This window comes from Zootoca vivipara, chromosome 8, assembly GCF_963506605.1.
Source record: "Zootoca vivipara chromosome 8, rZooViv1.1, whole genome shotgun sequence".
Lineage (NCBI taxonomy): Eukaryota > Metazoa > Chordata > Lepidosauria > Squamata > Lacertidae > Zootoca > Zootoca vivipara.
Window position 1 is genome coordinate 61,102,308 of NC_083283.1, and position 21,737 is coordinate 61,124,044.

The 21,737-nt window shown below is 42.7% G+C and overlaps 1 protein-coding gene across 1 annotated transcript in view; it reads right to left on the reverse strand.

Moving 5' to 3' along the window:
• PHACTR1 (phosphatase and actin regulator 1) overlaps window positions 1-21,737 on the reverse strand; it is a 108,734-nt gene that overhangs the window by 39,916 nt on the left and 47,081 nt on the right. Inside the window, exons 3-4 of the mRNA XM_035126288.2 lie at window positions 12,179-12,259; window positions 2,023-2,190 (exon numbers count right to left, since the gene is read on the reverse strand). Of these exons, the coding sequence (XP_034982179.2) occupies window positions 2,023-2,190; window positions 12,179-12,259 (249 nt within the window). The remainder of the gene's footprint in view (window positions 1-2,022; window positions 2,191-12,178; window positions 12,260-21,737) is intronic.

Here is a 21,737-nt window from a genome sequence, read left to right on the forward strand (position 1 = left end):
ACAGCAAGACCCTCCATGGCGTGTCTTCCAAGGGAAAACTAGAAGTGGATAAAGTATCTGGATTTATATCTTAGTGCTTTTCTCCACCAAATTTCTAGAGCTTTCAGCAGTTTCCCATCATTAGTCTAATTGTGCTATTAAATAAATTTCAGATATGTCATTTCATCCTAGCAATCAAAGGGATTGTGCTTATCTGCAGTTGAAGCCTTAATTTCTCTTCTCTGCCTGGGTAGTCAGATGAGGCTATTTCTGCTGAGAGCAATGCTAAAACCATGTTGAACTCCTTGCCCTCTCTATGCCTCAGCTACATAACTCAAGTGCTGACTAGTCAACGACAATCAGCTCATCATGTATTTGCACCTTCCTGTGTTTTACAAAGAATGGGTAGACTGTATCAAGAGAACATGAGGATCACTTCAAGGATAAATCTTAGTGGTGGAATTTGAAAACAAACCCCACCAGACTGCATCCAATGAATTTTTTTTTTTAAGCACGGTGCCTTTCATACAGCTTATATACATGATGTCATAAATTACAATGGCTAAAGAGGGTGATGTCACACCAGCTGCCCCATGGAAAGGAACAAGAGAATGATAGAGGCAAAGACAACCCCAGGGCCAGATCCAACTAGACTGTCTCCTCCTCTCTGCAGGGGCAATTGAAAGGACCAACTTCTATATTTTATATCATTCATTTGCTTTAGGTGACTTGGCAGCTATATAAACACAATAAAATACATAATTAGGTAAAGCTGCAGACCCATTTATTAAAAAACACATATAATTTTGCAATAGAGCAAATTTCAAAGGAGAGCACTGTATTAACACAACACCAATAGACAATATTAGTGTAAGAACCATGCAACTGGATCATATGAAAGGTCCATCTCAGCCCTGAAATGCCTTGTTTGGGGTCTTTCTGTGGGAAACCAGCTGGTCCTGTTTCCACCTCTGCGTGGCAGAATTGGGATTTGGATTGCACCTTAAACTAGTAACAATCGCAATGAATTTCATACATTAATTGTGTATTGCGTTGAAGAAGTAGGGTTTGGGGGTTTTTTTGTGGTATATTGCTAGTCAATTATATTAGATGATACTGAATTCTAGTGATATCGCAGAAAGAAAAACTCCCTCTGCATTCACATCCTTCACAGCATGCATAATTATATAAGCCTCTATCATATCCCCTCCTCTGCATAGCAGTCATCTTAATTCTCATTTAAAACGCCCCGAATGTTATATAGCCTTTCCTTTTTGAGAAAGTGCTCTGATCCCACCCATTTGTGTGTTCTTTTCTACCCCCTTTCTAGTAATTCAGTATCCTTTTTGAGTTGCAGTGGCTAGAACTGCACACAATATCCCAAACGTGGCTGCAACCGCAGCTTCGTGAAGAGCAGAGTTGTTCACAGACCCTTTCATCCCTAGCAGAGTTTGGCCTTTTCCCGCAATACATGCACACAGAGTTGATGTTTTCACTGAGCTTTGCACTGGGACCTCAAGACTTATTGACATAAATCAAGGCTTACCATGTGCCATCAATTATTTTTAATTTAGTCAAAGGTATGAATATATACAAAAAGTAATGCATACAGTTTTGGAGCAAGTCAGTTTAACAGAACAAAGAACAATGTGATGTACTGTGCTTACCAAACTGGAAAAATCACAAAAGGTAGCAAGCTTGCTCTCTGTTATATTCCTCACCTTTATTGGAAATTTGAATTTACCTAACCCAGCCTTCCCTAACCTGGTGACCTCCAGATGTTTTGGGCTACAACTTCCATCAGCCGCAGACGCCATGGTTATTCTGGCAGGAATGGATAGGAAATGTGGTCCAAAACATTTCAAGGGCAGCAGGATGGGACAAGATCTAAGTCCTAGATTGTATTTGGATTTCACATTCTGGATCTAGATGTTATCCAGGCCCAAAAGACAGAACATCACATGGGGTATGTTCGTAGTAAAGTACAATTGAGTCACTACCCTGTTACATGTTATGTAGGTGACTATGGAAACCAAAAGTTACCTGTTCCATCCATGATCTCTGGAGTTGGGAGTACTTCATATGTACAGGAGTCGACAGATACTGAACATGGGTCCAATTCAGATAGGGCTGGGAGTGACGCCTGGCTGGAACTCAGAGCCTGCCCATTCTCCAACGATCCTTCTTCATTTTGTATGGAAAGCTCCCCATCTGGGTGGAAGCACAAAAATAATATGAAATGAAAACAAAATAACCAGAAGATTTCTCAGCTCTGAAAAATCCCCCCCCAGTGGTTCAGTTACTTTAACTGCAATCACATACCTCAGAGACAAAGTCCTAATATATAGAATCTGTGCTAGGCTTCCTCAACCTAGTGCCCTCCAGATGTTGTGTACTACAACTCCCATTATTGCTGGCCACCGGCCATGCTGGCTGGGGCCGATGGTAGTTGTGATCTAAAGCAGGCATCGCCAAACTGCGGCCCTCCAGATGTTTTGGCCTACAACTCCCATGATCCCTAGCTAGCAGGGCCAGTGGTCAGGGAAGATGGGAATTGTAGTCCAAAACATCTGGAGGGCCGAAGTTTGGGGGTGCCTGATCTAAAGCATCTGAAGGGCACTAGGCCCAAGAAGCCTGATGTGCACAATTTTCCAGCCATATTCCAACAGACCCAGTCATTATTTTTTATATTAGAACTGCATTTACACAGCTGCCCCTTTTAACAGGTTCTCTGAAATTTCTTCAGTTCAGATTTGACAGATGTTACTGGTAAATGGGAATCAGGTTCCTCGGTCTTCAAAAACACAATGGCATGGAGGTGCTATGACAGGATGGCATTTCCTTGCTCAATATGTAGTTGGCGGATCAGGAAGGCATCCTCCCAAACATATTTGTTTGCACCACAGGCTAGATTTTTTTTTAAAAGCAGTCCCCCTTGTTTGTCCTTCTCCCTCAGAAGCAATAAAACACGCATAATTTTTAATTAAGCACTTGTCTTTGGTGCTAAAAGTGCTTCAAATACAATCCTTACAATGGTCACGTAACTTAAACTAGACCTATTGTTCCTCTGTTGAAATAGTGGTTAATAGTGGCTGAGGTTTAATAGCTTGCTTACCCAGCAGCACAGCCACTTACCTTATGCATCACTAAGGAGGAGGATGAAAGAAGACAGGTTTGCCTAACACAATTCCATGTGCTGGCTGATATGTGGAGTCTATACTATAGTGGCACATTTGGAAATAATTGCTATACTTTAAATAGAAGGACAATGCATTTCGCCAAAGGGATCGGTGTGCCGTCTGTCTAGGTGCCTGACTGTTGATGGGCAACTAATGTTCCTAAGGCAGTAGGCATAGGACTTTAGTCTTAAGAGCAACAGAACTGCTAAATTCATTAAGTATTATACTTTCTTTGAAACATGGCATTTCTCAGCAGTTAAGCATGGCTTTGTGGTTGGCTGGTCCTACCCTGAGGCAAAACACCCAAAAAGTAGGTCAAGCCTCAGACTGGTGCTCAAAAATAGAAAGTTGACTGAAGTGTGCAGTTATGTCTAACACATTATGGCTTCTTCAGGGCAAGCCAATCTTAGGCCCCATCTCCACTAAACATTTAAAGCAGTTAAAAAGTAAAGGTAAAGGTACCCCTGACCGTTAGGTCCAGTTGCGGACGACTCTGGGGTTGTGCGCTCATCTCGCTCTATAGGCCGAGGGAGCTGGCGTTTGTCCGCAGACAGCTTACGCGTCATGTGACCAGCATGACTAAGCCGCTTCTGGCGAACCAGAGCAGCGCACGGAAACATTGTTTACCTTCCCGCCGGACCGGTACCTATTTATCTACTTGCACTTGATGTGCTTTTGAAGTGCTAGGTTGGCAGGAGCTGGGACTGAACAATGGGAGCTCACCCCGTTGCGGGAATTCGAACCGCTGACCTTCTGATCGGGAAGCCCTAGGCTCTGTGGTTTAGACCACATCCCCACCCGCATCCCTTTAAAGCAGTATCATACCACTTTAAACAGCCGTGGCTTACCCCAAAGAATCCTGGGAACTGTTGCTTGTCAAAAGTACTGAGAATTGTTAGAAAACCCCCCATTCCCCCCTCACAGAGCTACAATTCTCAGAGTGCTAATGGTCCATCTCTCTTCCCAGGGAACTCTGGGAAGCCACCCAGAGTGCCTGAGGCAACCCAGTCAGTTGGGTGGGGTTCTTCTTCTTCTCCTTCTCCTCCTCCTCCTCCTCCTCCTCCTCCTCCTCCTCCTCCTCCTCCTCCTCCTTTTTAACAACTCCAGTCATTCCAGAAGGATACGGGACCCCCCTGGATGGTTAAGTCCAGTCAAAGGCAACTATGGGGTTGCAGCGCTCATCTCGCTTTCAGGCCAAGGGAGCCAGCATTTGTCCAGACATGTTTCCAGATCATGTGGCCAGCATGACTAAACCACTTTTGGGGCAATGGTGGATGGTATCAAAGCTACTGACAGATGAGGGAGAATCAGCAGGGTCATGCTCCACCCCCCACATCTCTCTCCCAGGAAAGGTCATCATATAGGACAAGCAAGGCAGCCTCAATGCCAAATCTGGGTCATAGCATCAAGTGAAATGAGTCTTCCAAGAGTGTCTGAATCCTGAAAGTGACCACCTACTCAAGAACCTTAGGGGACATCTGCAACCAGTCTGTAATTACTAAGGTTTTCTGGGTCCAGGACAGGTTTTGTCAGGAATGGTTGTAGGTCTTTGAGGTGGGAGAAAGGAGCATGGAGATTGGGCGGGTGAGATGGTGTGTGCGTTTGTGTGTGTTTACCACTTTGCCCTTTTGAAATGTTGGATGGTATGAAAATGTGGCCTATTGTACAAAGGAAAGTCACATTTTTTCCTCTGCCCACTTTGACCTCCGGCTAAACCCACTTTCACCCGTGGCCACCTCCAAAATTGGTCTGCGGCCCAAAAAGATTTCACATGAGGAAATGAGGCCCTTCCATCCATTTTACCTGGAAATCTCTCCATGACTATTCTCAAAAGCTTTGGTTTGACAAAATCAAATTTTGTAGCAAGGTTTATCTTACCAGATGTGGTTTAAAGCACAGACAGCCGAGGACAGAGGGAGGGGGACATTCTGATACAAATAAAACCATGTATCACCAAAGACAAATATGCAAAAATACATTTCAATATCACCAGGAAACTGCTTATTTATTTGACCTATGGACAGTGGTGAGAAATATTTCTGAAGAGCCCTAAAGGAAATGAATTCTTTTGTCCTTTAAGGATCCTTGAGAAGGTAGAATCTCCTGCCTCTTTTCCTAGAACTATTTAAAATATAATCTCTTAGTTTTTCTGGTTATCAGTGAAGGATTTGAAGAGGATTATAGAGATGGAGTGGGATAGCAAAATTATAATCAGCAGAAACCTGCGCTGCAGGTTTTGTAGTCCTCAGCGGGGAAGAAAGGAAGGTCATATCTATAAGGTTTAACTTGCTGTTAATGTGTTAACATCATTTACCCTGTTCTTTATACCAGGTTTTCCCTGATTCATTAGACTGGACCCTGTTTTTTATTTGTTTAAACTCCCTGGATTCCTGTTTTTATACTTTTGTTTTAATGGTTTTATGTTGCATTTTTTAAAATGGTATTGTTTATTGCTTTTATGTTTGTACACCAAACAATTTCAAATTTATACTAGGTTAAACTTATATCTCATCCATTATGGGAAAGACAAAGGTTTAATTAGCCATTTTCATACTGGATAGGGGTGTGCAGCTATTGCCAGTGGTTGAATGGCAGTCGATTCCTGGAGCATTTCCCAAACTGGGGAAAGATTGGTGCAGGGTCAACTGCAGATATTTAGAATTGCCCCTTCCTAGCCCTTTTTTATACTGTCAGTAACGGAACTTTTTTGTATGTTCCAAAGCAAAACTACTGCATACTTTAAATATTTTTATCCCACCATACCACAACAAACAACCAAAAATCACTCACTGTTGGTTTTCATGTGCGATTTAATTTAAATGCATATGGATGTCAAATTGCCAGCTGAGATTGAGCAAAACAACTAAGCCTGTTTTGTGAGCCACCCACAGAACACTGCTATTGCGTGGCTTATGTAAATGTCACACACTGAAAATAAAACTATGTTCTGTGAAAAGTTCCAAGTTATAAGGTGGGGATCCTGCAGTTCTCCAGATGTTGAGGAACCCCAACTCACACCAGCCCTAGGCCAACAGTCAGGGACAATGTTGTCCAGCAACATCTGGAAAGTCACAAGTTCCCCAAGATATAAGGAGCCTCATTCTAAGGGATCAAATCATTTTCCTATCTAGTCATCTATTACCAGATGTGGAGCCAGTCTACTGAGCCTAGAAACTATCTGCATTCTTTAGGATGGTTAGCACTGCTTTATTTCTAAGCATAGCTTCATTTCTCAAATTAGGTGCACAGGAGCTCAAGACCGGCTGAAACTTGCATATTCTGACATGAGACCATTTCCCACCAGTTCCTTGTGTATGGTTGCCGTGGGGTGAGGTGGAGAATCAGAACAGTTAGGCTAACTTAATTACATCCACCTGAAAAGCAGACCAATGGTCAAAGTTACCTAGGCTCACTTCAGATGCTCTAATAATCATCTGCCGGTTATCACCATGGAGGAAATAACAGTTGACCCAGAGAAATGATGCTGACAGGTGCTGTTCTCTGGAGAGGTGAGAAATCAAAGCAGGGGTGTTTGGCTGTGCTCAGCCTTTCACAGCTCCTCCATCTCAGCTCTGCTTGCGCACCCAGCCTCAAGGGCTGCTTCTGAGGAAAGGATGCTGAGAAGGAAAAGCCTGTCCCCAGAGGGAACCTTTCAGACAAGGCAGACTGCCTTCTGGCAGCAACTTTCTCAGAAGCAGCTCTTCAACATGTTGCCAGCCTCTGTCTCGAGAGACAATGGAGTGTGCCTCCGGGAGTAAAGTAACACCGCTGTGTTGGCAGCACCTAAGTGACCTCCCCGGGGTGCAAGCCTGGGCAGTGTTTATGGAGATCCTGGGCTGCCCAGACAACAAGACCCCCTTCTGGGACTTAGCGACGTGGTCCAAAGGAAAACAGAGCAATACATTTGGCAACAGCTTGGCTGCAGGACTTGCCAGGAGGAGGAGTACAAGGTGCCATCCAACCATTTTAGGGACTCCACTCCTTAGGCCTTTCTTCTCCTGAAGATATCCCCACAAGGGAGCCAAGGTTTAGGATCAGAGTCTTCCTTCTCCTAGGTAGGCTACCTCCCCACTTCGTTTTGCAAGACATGCAGAAACAAGCTTTTTGACCATTGGGCCCACTATTGGTCTCGTCCGCTCCATCTGCTGGAGCCTGTCTTCGCATGCAGGTGAAGTCCCTAACTTACCGAGGGTTTGAGACCAATTGGCTACCCTCACCTGGTTTTTAGCCATTTCCCGGGATGTGGCTGCTGTCACATAATGGCAGCTTCTAGGAGTCACAGGTGAGAAAGTACAGGATGGGGAGCCAAGGTGGACAAACTACCCCAGAAGGAGGATAGATTCCCCATTAGAGGTACTATTCCTCCCCTAACACCCCATACACTCGAGTATATGTGTATAGGGGAAATCAATGTCCCTCTCTTTTGAAGCCTTCTTTCTTCTTATTCCCCAAAGGACTCAGGGTTTTACAAGAGTTTTAAGGTAGGTTTGGGGGACCCCCTTTTAAGCCCAAGGGGACAGGCATTTGTGTGCAACCTTCTGGAAGCTGCATAATAAGGGTGAGCGCGGCAAAAGTGGGTATGGGCAGACACATCTCATTCTCTGTCCCCCACTCAGGCAAGCAAGTGGTATTATTTCAAGGGTGCAGTCCTTGTGAAATCACTAGAGGAGTTTACACAGAAGGGCTAGCAAAGCCTCAAACGGGGGGCCTGTAGGACTTCATTTGGCCCTTGGGGCCTGGTGCTTATGGTCTTTGAGGCAAGAAAGGGGGTTCTTGCCCATCGCTTGTCACACAAAGGCAGCTGGTAAGAACTGGGCCACAATATTCACAACACAGCATAGTTGTCTTTGTCAATGTGGTCACACCAGGGGCAGACATTACTCTGCTTGGTTTCTTCCATTAGGAATGCTCCACACAAAGAAATTTAGAGCAGGAATGAAGAGGCTGTGGCCTTTCAGAAGCTGCTTGATTCCACTCTCAGCAGCGTGGCCAGTGATGATGGGAGTTGTAGTCCAACAACACCTGAAGGGCTGCAGATTTCCATCTCGCTGAGATCTCCCTGATTTGTTGCATCCATATCAGGTTTCTGGGCAAGGCACTGGGCCCTTTTTATTGTCAGTTCCCACTGTATAGAACTGAGCCCCAGCAGAACGGAGGTTCTGATGTTAAGCCCCAAATCAAACTAAGCCCTTTGTGTGGCCTTTCAAAATGACAACATTTCTCTATTTCCCTTGGCAATGAGAATGGCACACTGCTCCTAATAGTTTAAAATCTCAGCATCAAATAGAAAACCTTTGATGTGGCTGTTACGCAGTATTATTAAAATATAGAAGGATGTTATGCCCAAACTATACCTTGCTCAAAGTAGAGAATGTAAAAGCTGTTCATTAACACCACAGCAACAGATCAAAGGTTTTAGCTACAGTGGGCATTTGTGAAGCCAAGTATATCTGGGTCTGAATTAATCATCGACATCTTTGACAGCCCAGGCAGCTGCTGTTCTTTAAAAAAAAATACCAAAAGCTGTTCAGAATTAATAGAATACAAGTAAAAGGCTCAGACCTTGGCCAAAAATATATTTAGTACTGAACAGTATCATTGATTTAAAGCTGGAGTTATAACAGGAAATGCTCTCCCCAGAAGAAAATTCACTTGCTATTAGTGGTATGTCTGTTGTATGCCGGAACTGTAGGTATGTTGAGCTCAATTAAATTTTTTATCTTACTGGTGTGGGAACCACATGGGCATGGGCTCTTCAAGGCCACATTGCTCTGGCCACATGTCTATTCCAGAACCAGTAAAGGAACAACTGTTCCCATGCTACTAAGGTAAGCATGAATTGGACCAAACATGTCTGTTGACATAAAAATATCATGGTCCTGTGGCAACGTAAAGACTAACAAACTTACTGTTTCACCACTTCCATATTAGAAGAGGCATATCATGTCTAAATTCTCTCTTCCTGTAGACTGGTTCACCCTCACTGAATCAACTGGAGTAAACATGTACAAAACCAGGATTAACATTTAACATGTTAAACCCTTGGAATTATTGGAACTGATGTCAATTAAAGTTTAGCCGCTCTTGCATTGATGCAGAATACGACTTTCTTCTAGGAAACTCATTATCGCTGGAGAAAATATGAACCTAATTGCTGAGGATACTTCAAGATACCACTTTATCTTTCCTTTTCTTTAATGGTATTGATCTGATGCGAGTTGGTCATTCTTTTGACTAAAAACCCATGGCACACATTTAATAGGTCCTAGGCAGCTGCTTTATAAAACTTTACTACTGAGGACCAATAAAACTAACACTACTTGTTTTATTATGCAACTTGGGTAGCCCAGTAACAGCATATTGCTCAGGAGTAAGGTTGGCTAATTTTAGCTAAGAATAGGCCTGGGTTGCATGTCATGGAAAGCTAAACTATGGCTTACCAGGTACTGGAGAACAGCTTGTGGTCACCTTACTGCTCCCTGATATTTTTAACTTCTGCACCATCCTGTGCTAAGCCAAAGCTTGGTTAGTGGGGAGAAAACTTAACCACCAGCCCAGATTCACTAAAGCAAACCTTGGCTTAGATCAGCATGATGCAGGAGTAAAAATGGCACGGGAGGAAGAGCAAAGCAGCTGGGAGTGCCTCTAGCAGAAGCCCACATGTTCACACAGTTGCAGTAAACCATAGTTTGACTTAGCATGTCACGTGAACCTTTAAGAAAGCAATTCCAGGGGTGGGTCATATGGTAGTATGTCCACTGGAGGATGGAAGCCAGTGGATGTTCCCAAAGATACAGCCATATATGCATTTTGCATAATGTTAAGGCAGAAAATTTAATATTGTCTAAACAATATACTCTTAACTTGCTTACACACATGTCTTATCGGGTTGTGCCATCACTAAAGTCTGATTGGTCAGAACTCAAGAGTAAGGCTTTTTTTGGGTAGTGGGCACCCTACCAGGCTCCTACTTTGAGTGGGTTCCTATGGTAGGTTAAAACATTTCTTTCAAGTAATAGTAGAGAGTCATGATTGACACTCTCAGATGCTTTGAAACCGAGCCTTTATTTGGTTGGATTTTATAGTGCTATGGTCCATGGGGTCACGAAGAGTCGGACACGACTAAACGACTAAACAACAACAACAACAAATTTTGATACATTGCAACCTGTCCTGTGACTGTGTAATGTAGGGCTAGACAGTTGAATAGTTAAATTAAATGTCTCAGGTGAAAATGGCTAAGGAAAATGTAATGCCTAAATAGTTAAATAAAATGAAAATTGCTAAGGAAAAATGTGATGTAACACACAGAATCTGAACCTGGAAGATATCTGAGCTGTTTAAACTGTGAGCATAAATGTCAAAAATTCTGCATTGCATAGTCCTTCATTACAAATCCATATGTTTCACAGCATTGAACAGAAGTACTTAAGACTAGACTGCTAGCCAGCTCTATTGAGCTGAGTTATATGAGCCAGAAACACTGCCGGAAATGATCGATACAAAAATAAGAATAGTCATTTTTGGTTCAAGCAGGAACAGTAAAATTATATAGTGCAAACTATACTAAAGTCTCTATTGTCTTTCTAAAAGGAGTTAGAGAAATCTACAGATGATAAATCTATCATTGGCCATTAGCAATAGCTCAGGGATGGACTCCAAGTCTCATCAGCTCCAACCAGAATGGTTCAATGGTCAAGAAGTCAAGAACAATGGTCAAGAACAGCTGTGACAATTGTTCACAGTTTTTAATGCTTCAATTTGTTTTATTATAACTGATTTTAATTTTCTGGTTTATTATTTTGTTGCGAGGCACCCAGAGAACATCGTCATTGGGCAGCTGATATGCAATAAATAAATACATTTTAAAAAATATGAATTCTAAATGAACAATTATTCTAAACAATTTTAATTAACCTTCCACTAGTAATTTTCAAAATACTACCAGCTGTATCTGTGAATTGTGTCATTCCAACTAAATCTTCCTTGACAGAAAAGTAGTCAGACAAATGGCCAAGGATGGTGCTGTACATAGCTGCATATAGGAGAAACTACCTATGTCCACCAGCCTTTTTAATGAAAACCTCCAGCATGGATGTTGCTTGCTCTTTAAGGTCATGTGGTTTATTCTGCTTATCAAAACCCAGAACAATGGGCACAGTGTTATGGACTGGTTGCACACAGAGGAATGGCAGGAGGAACTAACTGTGGAACCACCGAGGAAAGAAGGCTCAAAGCCCTGCAATTGGTGGTGACAAACTCCCCTTCCCTTGTTTGCTGTCCTCTTGCCATTTCCAAACATGAACCATGTGTTTGGGAGGGTACAGATACACACTGGTATGTGGGGGGAGCGATTCAGTGGCTGGTTGTTTGGTACCTTCTGAAATTTGTTGCCTGGAAAGAGCAAGCAATACTTCTCCTAACCATGGGCATAATCCAGTCAAAATCAAGCACTTAAGACTTTCTGGGTTGTAGCCAATATCAACTGACCTATTTAAATGAATGGACATTATTTCATTTGGTCTATTAATTTCAGTGGATTGTGGCTTTCAACTTAATATTTAAGCAAACCAAACTGAATGTGGGGGCAGCTCAAATAAACCAAGCGAACATTATCAGATTCTGAAACCTAATTTGGATTTCACACATGCGTGCAAATATGGAAAAATTGTTTCTGTTTCCTGTGGATTTTTGTATGTCTATGCCAAGAAAGGAGGATCAATCCAGTTTCCACTAAAAGGCCATTTTTCACATGCACCACTGAACTAGAAAATGGCAATATTCCATAAGAAATGTTGTGATGCTATCCAAGCAACACTTTGACTTTAATATAAAAGCTGGTTCTTAATGGCTCTGGAGTCACCTATCAGGCCCACAGTTTGGGGTCCCATCTTTGTAAAGAAATATGACAAAAATCCAATAGCACAAGAGTCCTGTGGTTTTTGCAGCAATTTCTTCGCTAGCAGCAAGTTTTATTGCCCATGCCACTGACTCAGAGTTGTGCAGACAATGATTCTTACCTTTATCAAAAATTTCCTTCAACACTCCTCTCTTGATAAGCTCCTCTCTGCTTTGCCTCATTGATATTTTTCTTTCAAGTGCTACCAAAAAGAAGAAACAAAGTTATAGTTACAATCATGAAAGCATTCTAAAAAGGTCAGAAAACATTTTTTTAAAAACCCACTGGGAGGTATTGAATATTCGTAATACTGAGGGACCCTCCAGACTGGGGTTCCCCCCCCCAGGTGTATTATGTGACATTTGTTTATTTTTTGTATTTATTGACAGGCCACTGACGCATTAAGATTGCACTGTTCACATATCATTCCACTTTAGAAGCTTTGTGATTACTTCCACAACATTACGGCCAACTGGAAGGGCAATCTTGTGCCATAATGCAACAAAAGAGGGATAAAAAAATAAACCAGAACATTTGCGGTATAAAAAGTTACAGAATTTCAGCAGGAACTTATGGGATACGCACTGACTGGAAATGAAGCAGTGTGACCATCCCAAAACTTGGCCCTCTAGCTGTTTTGGGACTACTGACCACTGGTCCTGTTAACTAGGGATGATGGGAGTTGTAGTCCCAAAACAGCTGGAGGGCCAAGTTTGGCCATCACTGGTCTAAGCCCATTGCCCAGGCTGTAACAATCACCTGTAACAGCTTCCTTTCCTTTAGCCTAGAAAGATGCTGGAATATGCAACAACCTATTTTTATTTGAAACCAAGTTGACAGTACATTCAGGTCAGACCAGAGAGAGTACTTCTTTGCACAATGCATAATTAATATAAAGAATTCGCTGCCATGAGATGTGACTATGGCCACTGACCTAGATGGCTTAAAACAGCTCCCATGGTCCCATTGCATTTGTCGTTCTGTGGAATTAAAATGGCTAATCTAAAAGAGAGGAACACCAATGACAGAATGCAAATGGAGATATGAAGGAAAATCAGCTGGGAGTTTCATCTAAGCCCTGTGAATAACAAACTCCCAGGCTATTACATAATATCCTATTTAAACTTGTATATTTTCCAAATACCTAGCTTTGCAAAAATCACAATATGTGATACAGGTAGGTAGCCGTGTTGGTCTGCCGTAGTCTAAACTAAATAAAAAAATTCCTTCCAGTAGCACCTCAGAGACCAACTAAGTTTGTTATTGGTATGAGCTTTTGTGCGCATGGTATCTGAAGAAGTGTGCATGCACACAAAAGCTCATACCAATAACAAACTTAGTTGGTCTCTGAGGTGCTACTGGAAGGAATTTTTTTATTTTGTTTCGATCACAATATGTGGTTATATGGTTTTTTAGTTTCTTCTGCTTTACAATGTTCTGTGACATTTGAATGAACTCAATAAATGTCTTCTCTATAGCTGTTGATTTTATTGATTGATTGGCTTCTTCCACAATAGTATCTTAAACCTACAGTAAGGTCTGGATCCAGTTGCCATTATAATACACAACAAAAGTGTGACTTACTTCGGTTATACCAGATCTTCAACAAGCAGCTATTTATTTCTGTACAAGTGACCTTTCAGCAGCTTTGAAAATCTCTTATTTCCTTCTCATTGCAAGAGATGGTTGCATGAACTGTGCTAAGCACATTTCTTAAGATGGCAGGTTTGCTGAATGTATCACCAAAATACCAGCTCCCACTGAGAGGCAGGTGCAGAGCTTCTGTTATTTTGTCAGATGTGGCCAACTATTATGCCAACCCAACTCTCTCTTTATTCAGTAAAAAAATGAAGATCTGTTCCTGGAAAACCTAAAATTATTAGCTGGGATAGTAGGTGATCTATCTATCTATCATCTATCTATAGATCACCTACTACTACTACTACTACTACTACTACTACTACTACTACACACACACACACACACGTATGTTTTAAATTTTAGTTACAGGTAGGTAGCCGTGTTGGTCTGAGTCGAAACAAAATAAAAAAATTCCTTCAGTAGCACCTTAAAGACCAACTAAGTTTTTATTTTGATATGAGCTTTCGTGTGTGTATCTGAAGAAGTGTGCATGCACACGAAAGCTCATACCAAAATAAAAACTTAGTTGGTCTTTAAGGTGCTACTGAAGGAATTTTATTTTGTTTTAAATTTTGTTTAGGAAGTTTTTTTAAACAACCTTTAGAAGTTTTAACTGTATTCTCTTAGTGACCGGCTAAAGACAATTCACTGAGTTTCATAACTAAGAGGTGTTGAAGTTGAGTCTCTGCAGTCCCATTCCAGCACTCCAACCATTGCATGAAACTGTCCCTCATAGTTGTTAAAGCTTCCACATTCACACCAATAGCCACACTGAGCACCAAAATAGTGGTTGCATGCAATACTGTAATTTCAGGAACTGAAGCCAACAGCTGTTGAGAGCAGCACTGTCAGGCTTTTAGACACACTCTGTCCTAATTGGCAAGACAAGATTGTTGAAAATCCAACAAGGCACAATCTACCCTTAAAAAAATAATTAGAGAGAGCAAGACAGCAATTTAAAGAATGAAATGTTTCTTGGAGTGTCATATAGAGCCTATTATTTGAGGCTAAATATAAACGGCAGGTAGGTTGGATTTAACGATCACTTGCTTGAAACAGATGTTTCTTGGGATTTCCTGCAGCACAGCTATGTTTTTTTGTGGTTTTTTAGTTATTACTCCACAGGATGTCACAAATGGTTCTCTCTCACTGTTGGTCACAAACCAATACTTTGCTCTTTAAGAAGCAAATCCTTTGTGTCCACTTAAACAGAATTTGGCAGACAAGAAATCGCTTCCTCTACCAAACCTGACTTTCCTTGCTAAACTCTCTCTCTCTCTCTTCGTACAATAATGATGACTGACTGATGTAGTTAATACTTTGGTCATTCAGCAATACTCCCCAAACAAGATTTGCAGAAATGTTTGGGGCAACTAAGGCTAGGTTATTTCAATAGCATCTGTTAAAAGGCATAGTGGAAAATCAGTAATTTAGATATTGGAGCTGATTGCAGAATGCATGCCTCTGGGAAAAGGTGCCTAGAATACACTAGGCCCAGGCATCCCCAGACTGTGGCCCTCCAGATGTTTTGGCCTACAACTCCCATGATTCCTAGCTAAGAGGACCAGTGGTCAGGGATGATGGGAATTGTAGTCCAAAGCATCTGGAGGGCCGAAGTTTGGGGATGCCTGCACTAGTCTATATGAGTAAAGTATATGCGAATTTTAGGAACTGAAGACATAAAATTACAGTGGTACCTTGGTTTAAGAACAGTCTGGTTTAAGAATGATTCAGATTACAAACTCTGCAAAATAGTGTCCCGGTTTGAGAATTTTACCTCGGTCTAAGAATGGAATCCGAATAGTGGAGGGGCACCAGGAGGCCTCATTAGGGAAAGAACGGTTTAAGAACGGACTTCAGGAATGGATTAAGTTCGTAAACAGAGATACCACTGTTATCTTAACCTCGGGTTAAGAACTTAATTAGTTCTGAAGGTCCATTCTTAACCTGAAACTGTTCTTAACCTGAGGTACCACTTTAGCTACTGGGGCCTCCCGCTCCTGCCACGCTGCCGCCACGCGATTTCTGTCCTCATCCTGAGGTAAAGTTCTTAACCCGAGGTACTATTTCTGGGTTAGCGGAGTCTGTAACCTGAAGCGTCTGTAACCCAAGGTACCACTGTACAGTAATTTCTGCCAGTGATGTGAGTAAGATTGGCGAGGTGTAGTTATACCGATTAAGTGAAGAGAGTTAATGTGATTCTACCAACTCAGAGGCAGGCACTCTCGGTGCAAATAAACTATTTTCTTGGCAGATTCTGAATCTCACCACTGTTGATTCACCCTTAACCTTTTAGAGAGAAAGAATCATAAAGAATCATAAGTTGGAATGGACCCTGAGGATCCTCTAGTCTGACCCTCTGCAATGCAGGAATATGCAGCTGTCCCTTATGGGGATCGCAAAGAGGGTAGGAAGAAAAAAGTGAATTTCATAAAAAACGGCACCTATAAGAAATAAGCATCCTTGCTATGCTTCAGCAAGGGAAAGAGATGTTGAGACTGCATGATGCCTGGCTGAAGCTCTGCCTCCAGAAATTCTTCAGTGGTATATGTAACCCTGAAAGAGTCATGGGGTACTGTACTGAGAAGCAAGCTCAGAGCACCATGGGTTCTGCACTATCCCAATACTCAAATCCAGTGGTAGTGAACCTGTGGCCTTTCAGATGTTGTTGGACTCCAACGGCCATCAGCCCCAGTCAGCATAACAAATAGTCAGGGTCAGGGATGATGACAGTTGTAGTCCAGCAACATCTGGAGGACCATAGGTTCCCCCGTGCTATTTTTCTAGAAAAAGAGGTGCTGGAACTCAACACGAACACCTCCCTCGTTCTCTTAGAATGGCAATAGCACCCACCTGAGAGGTGCCAAAACTGAATTCCTGGGTTCTCCACCCTTTCTCTAATCTAAGTGCCATGTCCATCTTCAACTCCTTTTTCTCCTCATCCTGATCTAGGGTCTAGGGACATTGTATGTGTGTGTGTTTTAAATACATATATATGCAGCAGGAAGCATGGTCAGTTGTAGATTAACTAAATTACATGCATACCTTTTTCATCAATGTAAACATCTTTCAAAACAAATACAGACTGCTCAAGTCATAAGGTTTTCTACCACAGTTTTGTTTGGTTGTCTACATCAGGGGTAGGCAACCTAAGGCCCATGGGCCACAAGTGGCCCACAGGGGTCGTTTAACCAGCCCATGAGCCCCCCCCCCTGAACCGAGCTGCCCGCTCAGCGAGTCCCTGTGTGCTGCACTAAACCGGCGCAGCATGGTGAGGGGACACGCTTCCACAGCACCGGAAATCGCATCTGCGCAGGCGCCAAAAATCATGTTTGTGCAGGCGCAGCCGCTGGAAATTGCGCTCATGCAGAATCCAGTCCACGGAGGGATCTCTGCTGGAGTGAACCGGCCCAGGCGAGGTAAACCTTGCCAACCCCTGGTCTACATGTTAACAAAAATATGGCATGATTTCCTTCTTCCTTGCATTCTACTGTGTAGTAAAGGTTGACAACCTTACCGAGTAGTAAACCTTCTACAATTTTACTGAGTGGTGACAGTATCAGTAATTTGTAGTAGGTGACATTTAGTGGGGAAAATATTATTCTGAGCTATACAGACTCACAAAGCTATATTTTAAAGGAATAGCTTGCCTTCCCTGCTTCCGCCCGCCCCCAGTTTTAAAATGACTTGTACAGCAAGTTTCAATGCTGACACAGAATTCCTGACAAACCTCCCCCATCCCACTGTTAGTCCTGCCCCAGACTCCGTTTCCCCCCGTGCTCAAGTCTGTCCTTATTATGAGTCTCTGCCAGTTTATCTCATTATGGAACATTAAGCTATGCTCTAAGAAGCACAGCTACAGAATAAATGCAAACCTCCAAGCTGACAATTGACAAAGCAGCACACACAAAAAGAAATTACAGTTGTAGGTTAATAGAGATCCAAAAGGAAACAATCAAATAAAAGGATGAGCAACAAAACAAAAAAAATCATTGTTGTAGCATAAGCTAGAACAGTACTCTTGGACTGGGCCCCCAGCTGGATCACAATTCCCGTTATCCCTGACCACTGGACTAAGCTGGCAGGAGATGATGGGAGCTGTAGTCCCAAAACATCTAGGGACCCAAGGTTGAAAACACTGAGAAGAACGGCTTAGACCCCAAAGTCCAGGAAACCCAAGAAAATTCAGACAGATGAAAACAGAGCATCGTTATAAGATAAACTAGGGGGAAAGAAGAAGTTATCCTGTGGAAAGGATAAGTTTCCAGCCAGCTTGAAAGCAGCCCATCACAATGGACTTCAGAAGGAGAATGAGACAGAACAGACAAAAAAAGGCACGAGAGGAGATCTTGAAGTAAAAAAATAAAACAAAAATAATGTGACACTAGTGAATGCAGTGCAATATATTTTATCAAATAACGTGCCACTCAGTCTAATAGTATCTTCCATTGATAAATGGAGACAGAGTTAACTGTGAGAAGATAAAATAAAAGCACTCTTGAAAAAACCCTTCTGGGGTTAAATGTGAGCCTATATAACAGAGAGGTAATACAGCAGCCACACTGAACGCAATCAATCATATTTCTCAGTGAGAAACACCAAATGAGTTTTCAGTCTCTACACAGACTTCCACAAAAGCCCCTTATTGCAGTGCGACATTCACAGAAAGTGAGGTTTATTACATTTTCTGCTGAAGACCTGGGACTATCTATTAAAGTCTCAGGAGTAGCCCCCAGGACTTCCATGCTTCCATGAGTGGAAACAGGCATGCAGTCTTAAAGGAAGCAGATTTGGGATTGTAGCTGGAACTCACAGCCATAATCCCACTGACCATAACATGTAGTTATGGAAACGTGATGTGATCTTGCCATGTCATGCATTTTTGCTCCATGCCTCCATATTATTTGCTCTCGGGGGGTGGGAAACATATAAGATCTGGTGATAGACTATCATGTGTTTTCCTAATTATATGAAGCAGGCAGATGAGAGGGGAAATCATCACAGGGATGCAATGGCAAACCTGTCGTCTCTAGCTCTGCCTCTGTTGAGCCCAAGATGGCTACAGGATGTTGTGACTCAGCTCATCCTCATAAGAGATCTGAAAGCAGCTCACTTTTTTGTGCTAATCCAGCTAGAAAGAGCATGCCATCAACCCACAATTTCCACCATATCGACCAATATCTGTGTAGGCCTTTGCACACAACTGCTGGCAGGCAGGGTAGCAATTCGGATGCCTGGCAAGCCAGTTCTCCCAGCTGTCCAAATGCCTTGCACTGTGAGCAGATGAGAGAAGCTTAACATGGATATCATAATTTCAAAACAACCAGTCTTTTCAAAGCCACGCTTTCCCTGCATTAAACTGCAGGTGCAGGAACCAAACCAGTTTTTGGAAAGGGAAGCAACAAAAAAACTAGAAGTGTACATGTGCACACTTTTTTAAAAATGCACACCAGAAGAGGCATTTAATGCTTCTCCTTTTGTGGCAGTCAGCATGTTGGTTTCATTCTACCCAGGTCCTCTAGGTAGCTGTGCCCGGGGCAAAGTGTTCATGCTGTCCAGCCCTATTTGTGTACAGGTAGGTTTAATTTTCTCTCTTCCCAGGATACAGTTGTCCAGTTCCTTCCCCCTTCCCTCATTTGACTTTCTGGTATCCTTCCCATCTCTGGCTGAAGACGTACGTATATAATTACTTTAGAATGTTGATGATGATGATATTTAACTTTTGCATAGTGCTTTCAAGTGTTCTAAGTCAGGCATCCCCAAACTGCGGCCCTCCAAATGTTTTGGCCTACAACTCCCATGGTCCCTAGCTAACAGGACCAGTGGTCAAGGATGATGGGAATTGTAGTCCAAAACATCTGGAGGGCCGAAGTTTGGGGATGCCTGTTCTAAGTGTTTCAGCTGATGCTTCTGTGTTATGGAGAGGCAGGGATGCTCTTTCAGCCCGAGAGCTGCATTCTCTCATGAATAGCCTTGGGCAGGGGAGGACGCATCCCACTGATGGGTCAGGTAAGAGGCAAAAGCACATGAAGCAATGTGTGAGATGCTTACTTGTGTACTGCAGGCTCAAGTTGGGCAAAGAGTAACTCCTAGGCCCAAGGTTATCCATCCCTCTTGGGGAAGCTCTGGCCCTCCCAATGTTGCTAGTATAGCTAGCATCACCCCTGACTACTGGCCATGTGTGCTGGGGCTGATGGGAGCTGAGTCCATCAACACCTAAAGAATCACAGGCTTCCCCCTGTCTGGCAAGAGAGCTTCAAATGCTGAATGGAACGAAAACCAAACTGAACATTTTGGCAAGACATGCATTCCTGTATAAAAAGGTAAAGGGACCCCCGACCATTAGGTCCAGTCGTGACCGACTCTAGGGTTGCGGCACTCATCTCGCTTTATTGGCCGAGGGAGCCGGCGTACAGCTTCCAGGTCATGTGGCCAGCATGACAAAGCCGCTTCTGGCGAACCAGAACAGCGCACGGAAACACCGTTTACCTTCCCGCTTGGAGCGGTACCTATTTATCTACTTGCACTTTGACGTGCTTTCGAACTGCTAGGTTGGCAGGAGCAGAGACCAAGCAACGGGAGCTCACCCCGTCACAGGGATTCAAACCGCCAACCTTCTGATCAGCAAGCCCTAGGCTCTGTGGTTTAACCCACAGCGCTGACTGCGTCCCGTATTCCTGTATACCTCTATGTAAATCATAAGAGTTTATCGAGCATAAATGTAAAAGATGCAAGCAGATGGCTCGACAGTGAGAATCAACATTGTCATCTGTACTAGTGAAATATATAGGCAACATTTTGATAAACAAATCATTCCTTTAAAAAAACCCTCCACATTTCAGTTTGCATTTTTTTAAACCTTGTGAAAATTCATCAGCATTTTTGTGCACAATTCTCCTAATAGACACATTTCATGTGCAATTTCATACGCATTTTGCAAGCAATCTTCCCTAACAGAATTCATTTTATGTTATTTCCACTGATGTGCATTCTCATGCATGATTCCCCTAACATACACATTTTTATATGTATTTATCTGGATGGAGAAGTGCAGCACAATATTCAGAGAAGTACAAATTTCAAAGGACAGCTCTGTTTTAGTTTGTATATTGTTTTAGAAAGTGCAAATTGGGTAGGTTTGCATTGCAATCCAAACCAAAGTGAATGTCTCCCCACTGAGAACAGCAAAGAGTAAAAGGTGAAAAGAATATAAAACCAGCTTCCTGGTATGTTTACAAAGCTAAGCAGGGCATGGTATGGTTTCAAATTGAATGGGGGGGTCTATGTGTTGAGATTCCTGCATTGCAGGCATTGGACTAGATGACTCTCAGGTTCCCTTCAAACTCTACAATTCTATGATTCTATGACAAAGCAGTGATATGTTAAATCAGCAATTCTGTCTATGCTGAGAACCAGTTGCATCAGAGGACATCTCTGTGGAATCACTTTTAAAATGGCAGCTACTATCATACCCCAATCATTCAGCCCGGAGACTGAGATCTAGTACCGAGGGCCTTCTGACGGTTCCCTTACTGCAAGAAGTGAGGTTACAGGGAACCAGGCAGAGGGCCTTCTCGGTAGTGGTGCCTGCCCCGTGGAACGCCCCCCCCATCAGATGTCAAGGAAATAAGCAACTATCCTATTTTTAAAAGACATCTGAAGGCAGCCCTGTTTAGGGAAGTTTTTAATGTTTAATGCTGTATTGTGTTTTTACTATTTGATTGGGAGCTGCCCAGAGTGGCTTGGGAAACCCAGCCAGATGGGCGTGGTACAAACAAACAAACAAACAAAATCTGGACTGATTAACTGCAGCCCAGAAAGGGAACTCATGGGAGTTCATGCATGCACCATCCTCAGACACTTTCCACCACTAGCAATGATCATTATTATCATCATCACTGAATAAGTGATACAAAACAAAATATAAGCGTGCCGGTCCTATTCAACCACTCATGTAAAGCACCAGCTATTTGAGTCCTTCCTACAAACCAGGATAAAATAGTAAAACAGTTGACTTACAGAAAGTCGGACTACTTAGA